Raw genomic sequence first — 21,772 nt, forward strand, 5'->3', positions numbered from 1 at the left:
CATCATCACCTTCTGTATACTTTGGAAGAACCCCTTTGGGAATTTAAGAGTTAAAGGTTTCCTCTCTGTCCTTATCTATTTTATTGCTGCCACCAATAATGGGTCCTAAACACAAATTTGCTCTTAACCATTTTATGGCCAGGATCGTGTCCTCCAGGGCTATTCAGTGGGCCAATCTTTCAGAAAGAGCCTTCTATTCAGAAAGTTCTTCAGTGTACCTTGGGCGCCCTGAGTCGTCCTCGCTAGAGGCAGGTGCTCTTGGCACATTGAGTCGTCTTTGAGATAGAGGTACAGTGTCCTCTCCTTCGAGTTGAGGCATATTTGGGTCATCTTCCTCACTCACTCCAGCCTGGTTCTCTGGGTTGGCGGCATCATCTGTAGGATTGGCCAGCTCATACTCTGCCAACAGCTGCTGTAGAATTACAGCAGTAGTGTTTGATTCAGTTTTAATGTTGTGCCCTTTGCAGAGGGTCCTTAACTACTTGAAAGTAAGTTGTAGAGAAGGGATAAGGTCCAGCTTCTTAGCCACATCTCCATTATTGTACTAAAGTTGGGACCTTTATGAAGCTTGAAAAATTCTAATACAAGTTTCCTTAGTCCTAACTATAGTAAGTTTTTAAATCATTAATGGTTTTAAACTTCAGGGACCTAACCAAGGCCCTAACAGTTAATTTTAAAAATGTAGGAAAAAAATTGACACTCGAAAAACATTCACTTTTAACTAGAGGCAATTTTTGGATTTACTTGTGTAGTCACTTATTGACCAAGTGGTATCAGCAAACGCAAAGTCGTAGACCCCATCGCTGATCCATCAATGCAGGAATCTGGCTCTATACATAGTACACTCAAACAAAGTACACTGTGCAGAGAGACCAGTGGATCCAAATTGGTTTACAGAGTCTAAAGTAGATAATACAAACGCTTTTTTTGTGGTAGTTGTGGGCGAGCTGTTAGGCTTATGAGAGGGTAGTGCTAAGCATTTGTTGTAGGTGGCGTGACAGTAGCTGGAGAAAACAATCATCAGCAAAGTGCAGCATGTAATAGACCAGTAAAATGGTATTGTGTCCCAGCAAGGCTCAGAGGAGTTGTTCTGCTGTTTGAGGTGTCGCATCAGGTGGTATTGCGTGGTCCTGTCTAGAGGTCCATGCCGTAGAGGATATATCTGCACTATAGGACCCTGCTGTCTTTTCATCAAGGTCCGATTGGTTCACAGTGTCACGCATCGTCGCGGCCATCTGCAGGGCACTCCATCTCTCCTGTATCATCTGCTCCAGGTTTGGTGTTGTTTTAGTACTTTGGGAGCCTTCCTTGCAACCAGGGCCGGACTGACTACTGGGCGTTTTGGAATTCTGCTGAGCTGGGGGCTGATTTCACTGCGGTGGGGGCTGATTTCACTGCGGTGGGGGCTGATTTTGGTCATGGAGACCTGCGTTTACGTTGAACTAATTTAAAGCAAAACGAATTTCGTTCAGTAGACGCAGGTCCCCCTCAACGAAATCAGCTCCCAGCTCAGCAGCATTCCATAACGCGCGGTAGCCAGTCCGGCCCTGCTCGCGACAGTGTCTTCGGCTTCACCAATCTTTCCTCGAATGCATACTTGCCGTTGCTCCAGACTAAGATGTGTGTCTGAACGCTGGCCCAGATGTCTCAATTCAATCCCAAGCTTTTTTAGGATCTGTGAAAAAAGTCTTCTCCTCCATAAGTACCCGAAGTCTCACCGGTCAGGGAAACATTTCCTTAAAACTCTCTAACCGACCAGTGCAGGGATAAGCCTAAGAATTGGCTACTAAAATATATAGGGGCGTTACTGATGATATTCATGGAATTACCATTAGCAAACAGAGGTTTGGGGGCCGGCACTCAATCTCTTACAAGTTAAGCACTGCTGTAATTACATCAGATCACCAGACCTTGTATAAATATCCCAAGTGGAAATGGACATTGCCATTTTTGTGACTGACTCCTTAGTCCTTTTAGGCATATATAGAGCGATCTTTTTCTCCAGTGCAAAAAGACAATTATTTGCACCATATGCCATAACGCTAAAAGCAAATATCCCTTTATTCACGTTCTACTGGTCTATTAATTGCAATAGGCTATTGGAGATGATTCACTCCATTGAATAATCTGAGCAGTACGTGTACGAAATGTATGTAATGTACTTTACACTCGTTTTTTCCTCTTTTTCTTTCTGCTGTGCCTATTCAACATGTTTAAAAGGATTTCAATCAAATGTCTTGTCAAAATAAATGAAGAATATAAAGATTGAAATCAATTTGCAGTGATTTATGTCTCATAGCATACCACTGTACTAGATTGTTGTGACATAACATAACCGATCAAATATTGCATTTTCTGTTTTAACTCTAGGACGACGAGCTTTCTGCTCCGGGCGACATTGCAGCTTTCGCCTCAAGAGCCAAAGTCATTTATCCAATAAATCAAAAATTCAGAGTGAGTATGTGGAGTGTTCTGAAATTGATATTTGTGCTGAAGTAGTAGTGACCGAAACGGCCTGCAAACAGCATTGGGTTCAATGTTTGAAAAGAAATGATACATTTTCTTTACTGTTGTGCCTGATTTTCACTTTGTGAAACGATAATTTGCAGAAAGTCAATTATCACGCGTAATAAACCCCCCCTGTTCCTAACAGCACTTGTACAATGTGATGTCAGCCAGATCTGAAAAGTGTCATTTCTAATGATTTCTTTCAGCAGTGCCTTCAGGGCAGCAACAGCCAGGACTGGTGGAGAAGTGAGCACAGGCACTCTTATGTTGTAAAAAGGCCGCTTTTATTGGAGAAGTGTGGCTCACTGGTTAGAGGTGGCAGACCTGGAAGCAGAGGTCAGCCCGGGACCAGGGTTCAATTCCCGGCTCCGCGGGGTCTTGAGTCCTAAAATGTCCATGGACTCGATAATTCTCGCTCCGGTGCCTTCTCGACTCTTGGGTTCACACTCTGCGACTCTGGGCAATAGCTTGCTTAATCTCCACAACGGCCCCTCGTGGTGGGATGCCTGGCTTTCACCTTGCGGATACCCTGCCGGGCTTATCCGACCGGGGAATACCAGGACGGGTTCCCTAAGCAAGCGCTTAGAAACCGCTCGGTGATTTGCGCTATATAAATTCCTGTACATTTACATTTACATTTACATTTACATTGGGGACCAAGCTGGGTGTATAACAAAACATCCTTCATCTTCTTGCTGTGCAAACTAAAAATGCCCTAACAATGAATTAAACAACTAACCCAACCAGCCCGCCTAAGGAGCCCCTACCCCCTTTTAACATTTTTTGGTTAACCATAAGCAGTTCCTGCCCCCTCATTTTCTGGTTAACCATGTCTGTACAGTTTCTGTCCTTATTCATCACTGAGGCCCCTCATGCTTTTCTCACCCCCACCCCCCTCTGCTTTTCTTGCCTCTGAGGATCTCCAACCCTGGACCACGCCAGCCATCCTTTCATTCGCTCATTGTCTCTTTCCCTTCCACTGGACTCTTCCCTGATACCTGTAATCCTGTCCTGGGTGCCCTTCTGACTGCCCACTCCCAAGCGAAAAATACCATAACGAACTGTTTCCTTGTTCTAAACGCCCCCTCACCTCCAGCAAAGAACCCCCACGTCTGCTCCCTATATTTAATGTGCCTGGGCAGGTCGGGGGGCTCTGCCATACCAAACTGAATATCCTCTAGTGGGGCGCAATGATGTAATCGTCCCTTTGCCTGGGGTCCAGCTTGGAACAGTAATCAACAAAGGCGTTCCTATGTTGTCAAAGTGCTGATTTTATTTGGGAGCAGGCTGTGCATAGAAGAACACGTCCTTCAGCCTCTTGCCTCACAAACTACCTCATCTGTACTGTTTCTATCCTTATGCATCACTGAGGCCCCTCGGGGTCCTCTCCTACCCGCTCTTCTTTTCGTGTCTTGCAGACGTGTCTGGCCCCGGACAAAGCCTGCCATCTTTTCATTCATTCATTGTCTCTCTTCCTTCGGACTCTTCCCTGATACTCATACTTACATCCTGAGTACCAATCGAATAACCATCAAAGAGCTCTCCCATGAGTGGTACTTCTGTTCCCCTTCCGTCAGCTGGAATCATTCATGCTTTTTCCCTTGCTGTTCCCAAAACTCTCTTTAATTTCTGTAAATAGATGGTATTGCCCATAGGTGATAAATGCACACCATCATGCCTGAATAATTCCAAACTGTCGTAAACTATTTTGCGGCGCCAGACTACCACAAACCCTTTGACTTTGCAGAATCCCCAGACTTCCCTGTTCTCCTCTATCCTAGCTCTATTTACAGCTGCCAGGTAAGGGCTCCTCACCATTCCCTCCTTGGCAACAGCTTAGTCCACCATATCTTTGCCTCCGGCTACCACTTCCTCATCATCTCAAAATCCTTCCTAATCATTTTAACAGTTCCTGTCCCATAGTTTGCACTAGGTCGCTTTAACCCCAGGTGGAACAGGAGTACAGCTGGCAGAGACCATATGTCTTTTAACTCCAGCAATGCTTTCATCAGCTGCCTCCATTTTATACCTCTTATTTCAAAACCATCTCACCACCTTTTTCAAATCCAAACTCAATTGAATACCTGCATTCCAGCCCATTTGGCAATGAGTGTCCGCATATCCAGATGCCCTTCTTCCTCAGTCCCATCTGTTGCCAACCAAGAAAAAAACATCTTTGTATACGTCTTGACCTTACAGCATAACATATCCACACATACAATTGCTATAGCAGAAATCTAATGTAAATAAAATGGTTTAATGTCTCTGTCTCACACCAAAACAGGATAGATCCCATCTCTAGATTTACATGTGAGTTTCCTCTCATTTCTCTGAGACAGACCTTTGCCGTCGTTTATGAGAAAATCAGAAGCAATACATCACAAATTCAACAATCATAAATACACTTTAAAGTTCAGTCAATAAAGAGATGTTTTGGTCAGTTATAAGGGTTTTATTCTAGTTAAGAGTTTAATAAGTTTTTCTTTTCTTTTTATTTCATTAGTTAGTCATCAATCAAATTACAGAATGGATAGTAAAAATATTGGTTAGAATAAGTCATCAATTTCCATGATGAAAAGAAACCCTATTCTAAAGAAAGAGCCGAAATGGGTGTTAACAAGAACTGATGAAGAGTTCGAGAGTCAGGAGTGAGAGTGAGCATAAATCTCAACATCAATTAGTCAACATCAGCTGAACTTCCCATAAAGAGAGTTTCACAAAGCAAAATAACCATGCAGCAGCAGTAGTCACTGCAATAACTAACAGATCAGGTAGGGTTGCAAATAAGCATTCAGCCACCAGCTTAAGCCATTAGCATTCAGCTTCAGTGTGGACAAATGGTGTGGGTATGGAAGAGCATCAAGGGTATCGGAAAAAAGTATAAAATGAGTCTGGGTAAAAAGAGTGTTCACCTACTCTAGGAACACGCATTTCAACAACATTTCAAAACGTTCCAAACATTATTGTTAATCAAACATGTTCTCTAATTCATATGGTGTGATGCTTTTAAAAAAAAAATGATGTCCACATAAAAGCTAACAATCATGCATTTTGTGCACATCTCAGTACATTCAGTTTTACTTTTAAAATAATGAACCTTGCTTTAACATTTTGATTCCTTGCATTTATAGGTATAATTATTTACTACGAAATTGCACACTTTCGTGTTGTCAGTGCAAAATATTTTGCATGTTAATATTGCATCTTTACTAAATTAGTTTTAGGTTTTAATAAAAAACCCTTTCACAATTACTTCTCCACCTCTGAAAACGCTTTGTTTCTCCCAACAATTTCCTTTGTGAAGTCTTCCGTCACCTCCCCTTTCTAAAACAAATACGTCTGGAAGACCATTCCCCTCAAATCCATGCACGATAACCACAGCTGCAAGGTTCCCATCACTGGCCTAGCTGTCACCAAATTTCCATTTGCATGCATGATCAAAGGGCCTCCTCCCTCTTTTCTGCCCTTCATGGCATGGCTCTATCAATATATGTAAATTATCAATCGGAGGAATCTGAAATGGGCCATGATTCCTCCCACCTGCCACTTCATTGTCTAGTTTGTCCTGTACTATTTGTTCCTCCCCTTGACTCAATTGTAAGTTATTCGCCCACCTCCAGCATCTCGGTCTTTGTACTTTCCAAATAAGGACTACCCAGCGCACCTTGTACCACCATATATGGAAGTTTCCTAACTCTATCTCCTCCATCATCCTTCTCTTTGTCTTACTTGTCACCTTCCAACTGTCCTGCAGTCATGCTGATGGTCCTAATCTCACATTTTCCGTGCCCTACATCTTATCTTTTCTTCTTAGTCAACCTGTGTCTTCTCTACATCTGGCTTGCGTCTGTGTGTTGTCCTGTCCTGATTGTCATTGGCCCATCGCTTGGCCTTCAGATAATTTTTAGATGAGTTTTCTGGAAATTCAACTGCTCTCTCACCCCTCATTACTCCCCACAGTATGTGCCCATAGCTTTGCACTTTTTTGACAACGCAGAAAACATATCTCCTCCTTAGCACTGTTCATCCTCATACTCACTCTCTGGGCGGTCAATTTCTTCTCGTGATGGTAATGCCTTCCATTGCCATTTCTGCCCATTCCCTTGTTGGTTTCCATCACTCTCCATCCCCACCTGCCGTTTGGCCCTTTCTTCTCGAATATGATGTCTTTGTGGGGGACTCCGTGTTCACACCCCTTGCCTGTGTCTCTCTTTCAACTACCCCGGTGGACCTGTCCCTTCTCTCTTCCACCCACCTTCTTTTCAAATCTTCCTCCCGATCCGATGGTGATGTAATCTCTCCTTCCCTTTGCTCTCCCCTCGCACTGTCTTCCGACGAACCCTCTTCTGCCAGGTCCTCTCAACCGCTTCCTGAATACCGTCAAGCCTGTCTCTACTCTCTCAAAGTATCTTCCCTCATATCACCAATGTCTGTTGTAGACCTCTCTGCTATATCCTGGCATATGTACCACAACAACCTCCTTATTCAAATGTCCTGCCTCTCTTCACCCCATGTCGTGCCCCCTGCCAGCATCATATCATGTCATGTACCCCTTTGGCGCAAACCCGGGTAACTGAAGGTTGGGTGGTTGCCTCCTTTTAAATGTGAGTCCTGTGCAGCTTGTGGATTCTTCCACTCTCTGGTGTCTCCCATGCGTATGTCCTTACCTGTGGTCAGCATTATGTCGCTCCCATCTCCACGCAGTCTCAATGCCCTGGGTGATAGTGCATCCGCTTCAGCTCGAGTTACTGGTGAAGCTTTTTTGAGACCCACTCATGCAAGACTTATTACATGGTCTCTCTTGTGAATGCACAGTGCCCTGTTTCCTCTTCGTGGACTTCTCTGCCAACCTGGAGGACCCTCGATGCAGGGAACATGGAGGGGGTCCCAGCAGTCATGTCCCAACCCCCCCAGTTAAATTAGAACATTTCAAGACTTACCTTCTAACCGTATCTCTAATGTTACAAGTTTAAGGTTGTTTGGCTACATGTGAATTGTTTCAGTCCTTTAATCATTGTCTAAAGCTGTCAAGGTTTATGGCAAGAATAAAGCAGTAGTCAGGATTTCATGGAAAAAATCATAACGTTTTCAGCAGCAATAAAATGTGCCAGCGATCAGTGACTGATGGTTCTGTGCCAAGGCATGACAAACTCATCTCATTTAATAATAGAGGCAGCAGCCCAATAAGGTCTGACTGTAAGATATATTCCTTGCTTTTCTTGCATTCAGGCAGTGGAGCGAGGCTGCTGGCTGTTCACCCCCTTGTAATAAAACAGATGACATGTAAATATCAGAAAGGTTATTGCTTCATTAATATTGCACAAAAGCTACTGACATAATATACGATTTTATATCCAGGCTTTGTGTCCCCAGCATACAAAGCAAGTTTCTATTAGTACTCATGTATATTTTCTACAACTCGATATTCCAACGTAATATCTATAATTGAAAACAATTAATTATGTATTTAGTATAAATTGGTAGTGCAATATGCTGTACTGTTTCTGCTATTGAGCTAAACGAAGGACAACAACCAGACTGCAAGTTTTACATCGCCTGTCTATTAACTGCCTGGCAATGGTCACAGGCAAAACTTCAGAAACTGTAAGAGTTGTGAAAACTTTTGTATTGAGTGTGAGGTTACTGCCTCGAAGGTTAAAATAAGCAACACCTATCAAGGTAGATTATATGATAGGTGCCCTCAGTATAGCTCACTGTGTTTGGCATTCACAGTGGACACTTGCAGTGATTTGAATGTCACAAATCTGAATCCTGGAAACACCAACTCAGCCTTCCAACTTCTGAGGTTGTTGAATTGAGAACCATTACCTCTGATATTTAACAGTGGTTACTTACATGCTTTGAAACAGCAGAAGTGCAGTATGGCTCCTTTTGTAAAAGCAATTAATTGATAATATAACAAGGATTTACTGTGTGTCTGATTATCACTGATCCTTTAAAATGTACCTGCCTACAAAAAACTCAATTTTTTTTAAACTCTGCTTTCTTTGCACAGAAATCTTGACCTCACCTCTCGCATCCAGCAGCACACATTTAAAATGTTAGCAACCTGAATGCTACATAAATCAAACATTGGAAAAAACCACCCTCTCCCTCTTTGTCCAATAAAACACATTCTCACATCAGAAACTGATTGGTACGGTCCTGTTGAGGCCAATTACTCCTTAACTCTACTTTCAACATTGACTCCCCTAACTCTCCTCAGAGTACATATGTCTGATAACCATGATTCCCAGCTATTAACTGAACCCCTAAATACAATTTCCTTAAATGTAAATGGCCTAACCTACTTGATTAAGGGGGTATGGGTATGATTTTGACTTATTTATCCTCAACATCGAAAGCCTGATTTCTGAAAGATCTGACACAAGATCATACCCTAATAGATATGTGAAAACTGCTTGATCCCAGAAAACAAAATCTAGATTTGTATACTGTGTACTTGGCACTCGTAAAAGGATAGACTATTTTCTGGCTTTACATCTCATCCGAGCGGATATTGTGGCCTGTAGCATTATAGTGGGAGGGCTTTCAAGTCCTTGTCAATTTTGGATATCTTAGTAGTAGTAGTAAAGCTTTATTCGAGATATATTCTCATAAAAGCACAAACGTACATTTAAAAATACATATTGATTAAAATCCGTGTTTCATACATATAAATACATTTAAAACAGTTGTGCAAGCTTTAACAAAAGGAAATTATTTAAACTTATATAACAATATCAATTCATATTAGCAGATATAACCCTCCGCCTAATGGACCATGCCCACCCTAAATACTTTGCAGTTCCCAGCACAATGGGCATATCAGTGGAGGTACAGATGATTCTTAGCCCCTCAACACCACTTGACGCCCCAAGGTTTCTACAAACTGGGGCCAGCCATACTCTCCTTGGGATAGCATAGGCCTCACACAAAACTAAAAAGTGGCCTATGCTTTCATTCGTTGCACCACACACCGGACAGCATGAGGTATTCGAGCTCCGCCATCTACCCGTCAAAGATCTCAAGGGGAGGGAGCCAGACCTTAACTGGAAAAATAACTTCCTGTCCATTGGAACAGTAATACTGTCCCAATATTGTTCTAATACAGGTCTCATTTTAATTTCCAAAAATCTTCCCCCCATTGTTTCAGATTTTTTACTTCTCCAGAGTCTTTCTTCTATGTACTCCCGATAAAGGGTATTAATGATGTTTTTACTTGGGAATACTTCCCCAGATGGATTATCCCAAAGATTAGGGAGGCCAAGCTCACCCAATACGACCCTGAGTTTCTTCAACCATGGTATTTTATGGAAGGTGTCTGCTTTAATTAAGGCTAGAAACCCATCGGCATAGTGTTGAATCTCTGGGGTAGTCCATAACCGTCTCCAATAGAGAATAGGCCGTAGTCGAGCTCGGTCACTAACAGATCTCCTTCCTAGATCAAGTCCGAGCGGGATTAATGGCGCACTCTGGGGGAGACCCATAATTCCCCTTAGAAACCTATTCTCTGATGTTTGTAAAGTAGTGAGCCTCTCGAAGCCCCACACTTCTGCCCCATATAGTGCTGACCCTATGGCTTTGGCATCATAGACGAGAAGAACCGGTTTTATAGGCTTTGTTTTTGATTTTGCTTGTTCCACCCGAAGTGCCGCCTTTTCTATATGTTTGGACCAACCTGGCTTGTTAGATATCTCAACCCCAAGATAGGTGAAGGCGCTAACTACCTCGAGCTCTATGTTGTTCAGAAATATCCGTGGTCGGGGTCTACGCCTTTGAGAAAAAGCCATCAGCTTGGTCTTGCCAACATTTACTTCAAGACCACGCTCTCCACAGAAAGCTTCAAATATATTTAAAGCACGCTGCAGTCCAGCCGGGGTTTTGGACACAATTAAAGTATCGTCAGCGAACATCAGGATCGGGACCCTGATGCCCGCTAGCGAAGGTGCATCCACACTTGCGTCCAACATCCTACCCACAATTCCATTGATAAATAAGGAAAAGAGCAGAGGTGCCATTGCACATCCCTGTCGTACCCCCCGTTCAACTGGGAAGTCGACAGTGGATTCCCCATTCAACCTCCATTGGACTTTGGCAAAGTTACACTCGTGGAGCCTCATAATCAAAGTGAGCAACTCAGGTGGGACCCCCATTCCATTCAAAACTGTCCAGAGCTTGCTCCTTGGGACCAGGTCGAATGCAGCCCGCAAGTCGACAAAAGCGACGTACAGGCTGCCATCACCAAGGAGCACCGTCCCCCACCGCAACATGGTGAAACGGAATATTTGGTCTACCGTACTGGTTGCCCGCCTGAAACCTGCCTGGTAAGGGGACAGAGCATTGTTCTCCTCTACCCAGTCCATCAGTTTGGTTACCACCATCTTCCCTACCACTTTTTGGACCGTGTCAATCAAACTTATTGGCCTGTAATTGGCCGGGAGTGACCGATCACCTTTCTTGTAGATGGGTATGATTATTGCTCCCTTCCATATCTCTGGAATTACGGCCCCTTTTGCTATGGCATTTCCCAGTAGGGTCACATACCTAGCCCATTACTTTATCATTTTTAAATATGTCAGAGGGTATCCCATCTAAACCCGGTGCCCTTCCACCTTGTAGGGAGGAAATTACCAATTCTGCTTCTTTGGTGGAAAACAAACTTTCCGTACAGAATACAACTGGAATTGCTTCTGGAGCCACGACCTCCCTAATCTCTGCGTACTGGGGTTTAAAGTACTCCACCCAGGATGCCTCATCAACATTATTATTTGGTTTATTTGGGGTACCACCTCTACCCCACTTTACAACTTTCCAGAAAAGCCTGGAATCCCTTGCCCCTGAGGCCTCTAGCAATTCATCCCAATACTCTTCATCCCATTTTTTCTTAGCCAGGCGAATACTAACATTGTAGTGTTTCCTGGCTACACCAATCATAGCTCTATCCCTACTTCTAATTGCTCTACCTAGTTCTAATCTAGCTGCCCTACACTGTTTATTAAACCATCTAGCCGGTTTAGGTGGCTTTTTCCTATTTGCCTTAAACGATCTCATCAAATGTGGTTTTATAAGGGAGAAAAACTTGTCATGTATGGCTGTTGTTACACTGGACCCTGGAATTACGGGGCTTGCAATCTCCATGGCGGCGATTGCTGTATCCACCTCTGAACTTATATAGTCCATAGATACTACATTCGCCAGCACATTTGGCCATTTGACTCTACGCATGTCATTGGCCATAACAGGTAATACTCCACCACGAGGTTGCAAACTGCCTGGCATGGCCGTCCACCAAGCATGGGTGACACAAAGGGGATTGTGATCACTTTCCAATCTTCCCTTTATTTCCATATCGCATACCCCTTGCCATAAGTTGAGGCTACAAATGACATAGTCTATTCTACTTTTGTTGTGGCTATTATCGAATGTACAAACACCTTCCTGGTCATTCTTAGTCCTTCCATTGAGGGCCCTCAACCCGTATTCCAGGCATATTGCATTTAATAGCAATATATCCTTCGTCCACCGTTTGACCGGAACCAGGTTTAGAGTCGGGACACCCCATTGGGTATTTTCCTCTTGCCCTAGTGGATTTTCAGTGTTTTCCAACGGTTCAAAGGTCCTATTAAGATCACCAGCCACTACCACTCTGTTTCCCAGGGACTGTGATTCGAGGAAAGTGGACAGGGCCTCTAAGGTGGGGGAATTCACGGTGTTGGTACCTCTAGCATAAATATTATATATATCTATCGCACCCCATTTGTCCCATGTCATTCTTAACAATTGTATATCCTTACATCCCAGATCCAACACTTTCACTTTAATTTGTAGACCTTGCTTGACCCAAACTGTTAAGCCTCCCATAGGTCGACCCCTGGCACCTCTATTCGTTGGAATAGAAAAATTTAAATAGCCTGGGAGGAAGATGGGATCGCAAGCCCATGTCTCCTGGAATAGGCACACTTCGAACCCGTTGACAAAATCTATCCAATTTTGGGACAATAGTCTACTACCTAGCCCCGCAATATTCCACGAGAAAAACTTCCCCGGGCTAGGGCCATCTCTAATTCCCACCTCAATAGCTAACGTAGATGGAGGGTTAATCGAGCTCACAGAGTTCTCTTCCTGGTCTATAACAATGTCCGCAAAGTTAACATCAGTTACCTGGGTATCAGTGGTACTTGCTATGAACAATTCATCACCACCCAAACTTTGCATAGACAACCCACCATCTCCCCTCCAATTTACGATCTTCCCACCACTGATCACTTCTTTTGGATACACTATTGTGTCCAGGGTGGACACCACAGAGTTCTCACATAAGTTCCCACTTCCCACACTTCCCCCAATATTCAGGAAGTCATCAAACTTGCGTCAACAACCCCACCCCGAATTTTTCATCCCATCGTAGGAATTGTAGGTTTGACCATTGTAAAAGTTTGGTCGTAGCAAAGGCACAGTAAAGGGGGTAATCCCTGTTAGTGGTAAATAACTAAAACTGCCTAGATCACTATTCCCACCAAATTGGGCACCAATTGGTCTTGGATAGAAAAAGGTGAGATCCACAATACCAATCCCACCACTGCTAGTGCCCCAGCCCGGCCTCGTGATCCAACCTACTACCCTTGGATCTTGAAAATTAATTATAATACATTCCCCCCCCAAATCTTTTGGAGTGCAACCTATCCAATTTGCCCTTCTTACCCCGATAATCAAACCATCAACTTCACCGGGCAATGGTCTATTAGCCCTTAACCAGTGCATGACCTTTTTTTTTTAACATCTGGAAGGTTTCTCTTTGGCCTACCAATAAAGGTGGAACATTGGTAAGGACAGCCACATAAGGGTAAGAATCCGGGGTAAGATTTATGGGAGGTATCCTAGGGGGAAGCTTTGTCACAAGGAGTATGGGGCGACTTGTATCTGGAGCAGCAGGGCAGGATATAGAAACATTTGGTGGCACCTGGGTAGCCTGGGAGTTATTTGGCATAGCATTGCTTTTTCTGGAGATGTCATTACCACTAATTACAGGGCCAACATTTTTTGGGGCCTGGGAAGCCTGAGGCTTATTCAACACAGCATAGTTTTTTCTGGAGCTGCTGTTACCACTAGCTACAGGACCTTGACAGGGTTTCAGGGTGCTTGGTGGGTGTTGGGTACCATTACTTAGAGGGGTGATATTTTTTAGACACTCTTTCCTACCTTTAACTTCAGTGTCAGGGAGCTTGGTTTTCCCCCCATTGTTAGTACCTGAGGTAACTGGCAGTTAGTTCCGTGTTGGTATTAGTCTTGCAGCTTTGTCCCTTTCCCTGTGACCCAGTTACAGTACTAACCACGGGAGGATGGAATTCAACCATGGGAACACTTTCATCCCGCCCAGTAAGTTGCTGGAGGTTCCTACTCTCTCCTGTCCTAAAATGGGATTTAATTAATGATTTTGTGGAGAAGAAATTATCCAGACTCGCCTGCTCTAAATGATCTAACTGGTCTGCTAGTTTTTTGACTCGTTCCTCGATGGGAGTCAGAAGAGACCGTATTAGTTTCTCCAGCTCCAGGAACAATGGCGAAATGGGCGGAAGTTTCTCGGACGATGCTATCACTATGGGATCTGTACCTTGTGGGACAACTTCCCCCTCTCCCATTGGTGGCCCACTAGGACTACTCCCAGTAGCATCCCGGGGTCATGTACATATTCCTACTTTCCTAATTTTTTCGGGGGTTTCTAGACATAACTTTTCTTTGGAAGGGTTTTGAGACATAACTTTTCTTTGGAACTACACTCCTCTTCCTTTTGGGACAGGGTTTAGATTTTACTACATGTGTTAAAACACTAGGTTGAGCCGTGCACAACTGGTCAATAGGTGGATCAACGGGGGTACTAAGAGGGATTGCAGGCAAGGTAGAGGTTTCAGGTTCCAAAGACAAGACAACCGGAGGCTCTGTAATTGGAGGAAAGAGGTAGGGAGTTTCTGTTACAGCCGGCAGTGTAATAGATGATAAGGGGGTAACCAATGCCGGAAAACTTTGAGAAGGGCGTTTATCAACAGAGGTTTTCAGGAGTTCAATGGATAACCTACGTTCTGCACGTCTTTCCGCCAGGGCAATTTCTCTATCAAGGTCTTGGGGTAATCGTTTAAAGTAGGTGTCCAAGGGGCCCATAATGGCTGCTCCTGTCTCATTCAATGAAGGCAACAAGGTGGGAGTGCTTGAAAAAGTAGACATATTATAAAACCTCCTATGCCTTCAAGAATGATGGAGCACTTTAAACTAAAAAACGACTTACAAATCACACTGTTACTGAAAGCGGGGTGGCAGTCCGGCAAATGTCAGTGGGGGGCCCAGCCCGGCCTCCTTCGGCCCCGGATGGCCACAGACGGTCCCGCCCTTGTCCCGGGCTTCTCCCGCGCAGCGGCCTATTGACCTCCTTTTAATGGAAATGAGGAAAGATTATGGGCGGGGGGGCGGGCCAGCAGGGAGAGCAGCCCAGGTGTGTCGAATGGGGCTCGCAGGGACTCCTGGTAGCTGGAGTCCCTGCCTCCAAGCTCGCAGCCCTGCCGGCAGCTCCACACGCCCGAGGTCTTTCAAAGTCCCAGCTCCTCTTCCAGGACAGCTCCGGGTGAATACGGGGCGTTGCGGGACCCGCGAAGCGGGTCCGGCGAGATGTTGGTCCCCCACAAAGTCTAGAAGTCCGTGTCAGCAATTAATTTAGGGTGGCCAGCAAAAGAACAGCAAATCCGCTCTAAGAGGGTCCCACCAGCACTAACTCCTCACCCGCTTTTCACTCCGTGGGCGGGGGGGCGGGGCCAGCAGGGAGAGCAGCCCAGGTGTGTCGAATGGGGCTCGTAGGGACTCCTGGTAGCTGGAGTCCCTGCCTCCAAGCTCGCAGCCCTGCCGGCAGCTCCACACGCCCGAGGTCTTTCAAAGTCCCAGCTCCTCTCCCAGGACAGCTCCGGGTGAATACGGGGCGCTGCGGGACCCGCGAAGCGGGTCCGGCGAGATGTTGGTCCCCCACAAAGTCTAGAAGTCCATGGCAGCAATTAATTTAGGGTGGCCAGCAAAAGAACAGCAAATCCGCTCTAAGAGGGTCCCCTTAAATCTAGGCCTGGTCACTCCATTACTGAAATGATAGTGCATAAATACTGCCTGGTACAAACTCCCAGAAAAAAATGTGTTTTTACTTGTCAATAGTGCACCATACATAAAATACAATGAAGGCTTAGTATACTTTAGTTTGACAATGGGTTAGCTGGAAACCCTTACCTTTGTGGAGAAATGATGTAAGATTCAGCCACTGTCAGAAAAAAAGCAATAGACCTTGTATCACAACTTGAAACCTAGATAGGAGGCCTCACTAGATGATTTATGAATCTCCCTTCATGTCATGGTTGAAGCTCAAAAATGTCACACTGTGAAATTGGATCTTAATGCAATGCACCTTTCTAAGCAGAGTATTTGTTATCCCGTCTCAAACAGCACCAATTCAAAGATTGCGAGAAAACAGATTGAGTACGAGACATGTAGCACAACCAGTGGAAATAAGGATGATGAAATCACTGGCTACCTACATTTAATAAGGTGTAGGATATCTCTGTCACAGATGAAAGGGGAAGATCCATTGTTATGCTACAAGATCAATCTCGTTAGTTAATGTAGGTACCAAGATTCTGGCCAAGGTCCTAACAGACAGATTGCGTACAGTATTCCCAACACTTTTTTACCCATCACAAGTGGGCTGCACACCATGCTGCTCCTCCAGGGATTACCTAAGAAAATGCATTACCTGCTGTGGCAAGTCAGAGAAGATGAGGACAACACACTGATGCTGCTCTTTGACACCCAAAAGTCACTTGATCAGGTGAAATAGCTTCTTATTCAAAATGCCTGAGAGAGCAATGCAATTGGCGTCAGCGTAACTACACACTTTAAGTGGAAGACCACTGCTGTGACCGTAAATGACTGGTTGAGAGAAACTATATCCCGTTGACCCCCGTATGAGAAGGTTATTTGTAGACATAACGATCAGCTTCCTATCTTTGAAATATTATGGTTGTGATTTCTGAGAAATTACTCTGATCAAAGAATAGTGTGAGAGACTTTTAACAATGACCTAGGGGAGTATGTCTACAAACTCAAAATAGTTCATAAATATGCCCCCCCCCCCATTGGTACTTGGTTATCATCTTAGATGGAGAAAAGCAAAGCTATCTTTGTATAGATTTGAACTTGCAACCTTTATGATGTCATTAGTTCAATAGTACAATCTAGAGCACGCATACTCAAAGTAGTCCCGGGTCACGCATGCAACCTTCCTTAACCTTTACAACAGCAGCATTAGGCTGCTGTTTACTCAACTCCGCATGAACGTTAAAAAGGGAGTAACTAGGTTGTTCTGCACCATGTAACTTTAAAAACACCTTGATTTTCAAGGCCAACTTGCAGCGTAATATGATACGGTCTCTTCAGAATTCAAAAAGTGTATTTCAATAACACGCAGAACCATTTCACCTTAGTATATCATATAATATCAGTGCATTGAAAAGTATTTTTTTGAAGTGATAGTTTTCAAATATGAATTTAGAAACCTCAATCCTTCCCCACACACTGACAACAATGCCAATAGTAGACCAAGAAGCACATCAGTTGTAATTTGCACTCTTAGGACCTAATTATGATTTCGGGCAGATTGCCATCGACAGGCCGTCGGTGGTGGTCTGTCTGACATCTGAGGCAAAGGTCTGACCGCCGGATTAGGATTCCAGTGGTCAGAGCACCTCTGGTGAGGGGAAAGACCACTGCCTCCGGCAGGCTTAAGATGCCCATTGGGGCGGTGGGCGGAGCCTAATCCCTACAATGGAGGCGGTGCCTTTGGAGGCACTGCTGTTGGAAGTAGCATGTCAGTTTCAAATAGCCTTTTAATGGCCGTCCGACTGTTATGAAAAGGCTTGTCGGAAAGTGACTTTGGGGGCCCCCAGCAGGGCCCCTGTCACCCATGGGCCCCCATCACCTGTTGGCCTCTGCTATGTGGCCTGGGGGACACATGTGGTGCCCCCTCAAACATCCATGCTGCACCCTGTGGCAGGCACCACATGGTGCCTGCCACAGGGTGCATGGATGTTTAAAACATGCCTTTTTCTATTGTGGCTTGTGCTGCGGTCCTTTTCTGGGCCACAGCACAAGTGGCAATTGAAAATGGCATGTTTCCGATCGCCTACAGGGTGGTCGTTTCATAATTTGGTGGGTGAAGCCACCAACTAGATGTCGGGCGGTCTGCATCCCGATACATGAAGTTATAATTTATTAAATCCAACACAGGAGACAGTTTTGTACAGCGGACATCCTAAAGTAACATGTTTTGAGATACTCTTATATGTGATAATGAAGAAAAAGGAGGGAAAGTGAAATAAATCAATTGCTTAGGATCACACAATTTGGTAAAGTGGGGAAGCTGGGTTCAATTCCAGGTCTTCTGGTTTCACAATATGCAATTCAGCCTCTAGATGTATATGCTTTGCTTCCCCTATACTCTCCTTCCCACCCCCTCCTCTACCGTACCACTACCCTGCTGGCATCAGTGCAGCCCTCTGTCACATCACAGACCATACTTTGTGGCCCTTGGAAAAATATTTGTGAGTACCCCTGATCTAAAGGCACCTAGCCACCCAAGCTATTTCTCATGATTAAATTAGTACAAACTTCAGATTCTATCACATTTAAGCATGAATAGTAAATAGAGCCATAAATGTGAATCAAAATGCAGCACAGTCTATTGAAATTATTAACATTTGATAATCTTTGTAAATTATATCTAGGTTATCCTGTGTGAACTTAACATCTACTGTGCATTCAACCATGGCAAATGGCACAACCATAATTTTCTAGCCAACAAATCTAATGGTTCATCCTGGAGCATGTGAGCTCACCTTGAGCTACCTCATCAACCTACCCACTTGTTAAAAAATTAGTCTTTCATCCTCTGAATATATTATTCTTGGGATTTAATTAATTCCTTTAAGTATACACAACGCTTTTATTGTGGCAACTGAAAGCATAAAATACAATAAGAACATGTGTTAATTATGCATTTTAATAATGAAGGCACATGATTTTAAGCGTAGGAGGTCCTCTGCTGGGAACCCCACTCAGTGTTCAAGAAACACAAAGAAATAGATACTCAGATCTAACTTAATTTACTCTACATTGTTTCTAAACATAGGTGGTAGTTTCCTTTCACCTTATGTTTAAGTTTTCAAACTTCACATTTTCTGTTGTATTGTGGCTTTTCAAAAGATGTACTATTGACTTCAGTACATTTAATTGGTGTTGTTAGATAGGGGGTCTCTAGTTGGCAGTGGTTTGCACCCTGTCCAAGTAGGGACCCTCACTCTAGTCAGTGTAAGGGACCACACACAGCTAAGATAACCCCTGCTTACTCCCTTGGTAGCTTGGCACGAGCAGTCAGGCTTATCTCGAAGTCAATGTGCAAAGCATTTGCAAACAGAGAAACACAGTGAAAACATTACAAAAGTATTCCACACGGGTTTATTAAAATAGGCAATATTTATCTGAATAAAACAAACAAGATCAAAATGAAAATAATCAATATACAAAAATCAAGATATCACTTTTGAAAGGTTATATAAGTTTAGTCCATAGAAATCAACGTATGTATTCGTTTTAGTACGTTTTAAGATTGCGCAACGTACAGGGGAGGTGAGAAACCTGAAAAGCAAAGCGATGCATCGGTTCCTTACTGCACAGTCGAGATGATGTCTGTTTGTTAGTCGCAGGAGAGGTGATGAGTCGATTCCTTACTGGCAGGGGAGGTCATGCATCAGTTTCCAGACATGCTGCTTCGATTCTTTACAGCGGCACAGAGTCGAAGAGTTTGCCTCAAGGGACAATGCGTCAAAAATCCAGACATACTACATCAATGCGACAATGGTGATGCAAGCACTGCATCAATGTCACAGTTGCGAGGCAGGCACTGCCACATACTTTGGTGACATGGTGTTTGGGACTCACGCTGGGGCGATTCTTTTAACGCTCTGCAGCAACAAGCTGGGGTCTGCGGTAAAAGCTGTGGTCTATGTTCCAAATAGGAACCATGCTTTGGTGCATGTAGCAGCAGTGAGTCGATCTTTTGCAGAGATGCTTTGAGAAGACCGGCTGTGGGAGTCGATGCATGGATTTTCTCCTCAAGATCACTGTTATACTTTTGAGGGCCTAGGAACTGGAAAGTCGGGACTCTCAGCAGAAGAGCCCAGGCACTAGCAGGTGAAGTCTTTGATGGCCCTGAGACTTTTTAACAGGACACAGAACCTTGGAGGCAGGATGTAGAAAGCAAAGTCTATTTCTTTCACTCCCATGACAGAAACAGCAAGCAGCTAGCCAGCACAAGAAATGAACAGGCAAACTTGCAGTCCCTCCTACAGTATCCAGTTCTTCTTCCTGGCAGAATGTCTTCAGTCCAGAAGTGTTTAGATTTTTTGGGTGTCAGAGGTCCAGTACTTATTATACCCCTTTCTGCCTTGGAAACCTCAAAGGAAATTATTGTAGTGCTCCAGACCCTGCCTTTCCCTGACCTGGCTCCAGAAGCACTACAGTGGGTAGAGACAACATTGTGTGAGGACATGCACCCATGGCGTAGCTAGACCTTCGGCTACCCGTGGTGGCCCCTACATTTGCCGCCCACGGCGGCCATCTGAAAGAGAGGGTGTGCTGGTGATTCCTCCTGCTGTGGCCGCCTACGACAGCTGAAGGTAAGAGCAGGGGGTTGGGGGAGGAGGCCACCAACCCCAAAACATGTGCCACCTGGGGCGGACCACCACCCCTTGCTTCGCAACTGACATGCACAGCCCTATTGAGGTGTCAGTGACAACTTCTTCCACCACTCTAGATCAGTAAGGCCCATCAGCCTGGTGATGGGCCATCAGGATATGCAGGGCACACCTCTGCTCCCTTTATGTGATTGTCTAGAGTGAGTACACAAGAGCCTAACTTACAGCCAAACCAGATGTGTATTCTACAGGCAGACAGAGGTATTGAATTGTTAAACAAGAAAATGCCCACTTTCTAAAGGTGCAAAAAGAGCAATTGATGGACAGAATGCAGACAATGTCATACATTCGCCCCAGTACAGAGATCTGGGCCCTAATCCATCGTATTTTTGCTCCCCATGCCATTCCAGTTTCAACCCAGCCATATGCAAATCGCTCCTGCTTTCAATGGGAACCGTCCAGCCTGAACTGCCAGGGTGGCGTGGTGAGCACAAAAATGATGGATTTAACCCAGATCTAATTTCTGGGGGTGAATATTTGATTTGCTCTGCATTCCGTCCATCATCTTTGTGTCTTTTGAATTCTCGCCCTAAGTGCACCGGGTATGTCCAGGCGTGGGTCTCTGGCTCACTGTGCTACTGCATTCTAGCTAGCCTGGCTGATGAGGGGTGATGCCCCGTAACCGGTCCCAGGATGCTTGTCTCCGATCCATAGAGGACCAGGCTTGGCAGTTTGGTCTGGACTGTTCCCATGAGGCACAGGGTCAAGACTGATTTGCATAAGGCTGGGTCCAAACTGGGGTGGCATCGTGAGCAAAAGAATGAAGGATTTAACCCAGATCTATTGACTGGTGGTTAATGTTTGATTTGCTCTGCATTCCGTCCATCATCTGTGTGTCTTTCACTTTCTAAAAGTGGCATTTTCAAAAACGCAATTTAAAAATCAACTTTAACAAAATATGTTTTTAAATTGTGAGCTCAGAGACCCCAAACTCCAAATCTCTATTTGCTCCTACTGGGAAATTTCACTTTAAAGAAATTTCAAGGCAACACACATGGAAGAGATAGTCCTTGCAATTGTGAAAAGAGAAATTAGAAGTATGTCGCTGTTAGGACATGTAAAACACACCAGTATATATCCAGTATATGTCATTGAAATGCATTGCACCCTGCTTACGGGGTTGCCTTGGGCCTACCTTAGGGGTGACTTACATGTAGTAAATGGGTCAGTTTAGGCCTGGCAAGTGGGTAGACTGCCAGGCCGGAATGGCAGTTTAAAACATCACCCACAGACACTGCAGTGGTAGGTCTGAGACACGTTTTCAGGGCTACTCGTGTGGGTGGCACAATCAGTGCTGCAGGCCCACCAGTATGATTTGATATACAGGCATGCCTGGTGCATTTTACTAGGGACTTATTAGTGAATCATATATGCCAATCAATAATAAACCAGTTACCAATACAATTTAGACCGAGAGCACTTGCACT

General features: G+C 44.5%; 1 protein-coding gene across 1 annotated transcript in view; it reads left to right on the forward strand.

Annotated features, from left to right (window-relative positions):
* Nucleotides 1–21,772, forward strand: part of EVC (EvC ciliary complex subunit 1) — a 609,121-nt gene that overhangs the window by 20,265 nt on the left and 567,084 nt on the right. Inside the window, exon 3 of the mRNA XM_086964104.1 lies at nucleotides 2,371–2,454. Coding sequence (XP_086820230.1) covers nucleotides 2,371–2,454 — 84 coding nt within the window. The remainder of the gene's footprint in view (nucleotides 1–2,370; nucleotides 2,455–21,772) is intronic.

This window comes from Lissotriton vulgaris, chromosome 3_2, assembly GCF_964263255.1.
Source record: "Lissotriton vulgaris chromosome 3_2, aLisVul1.2, whole genome shotgun sequence".
In the NCBI taxonomy this organism is placed as follows: Eukaryota; Metazoa; Chordata; class Amphibia; order Caudata; family Salamandridae; genus Lissotriton; species Lissotriton vulgaris.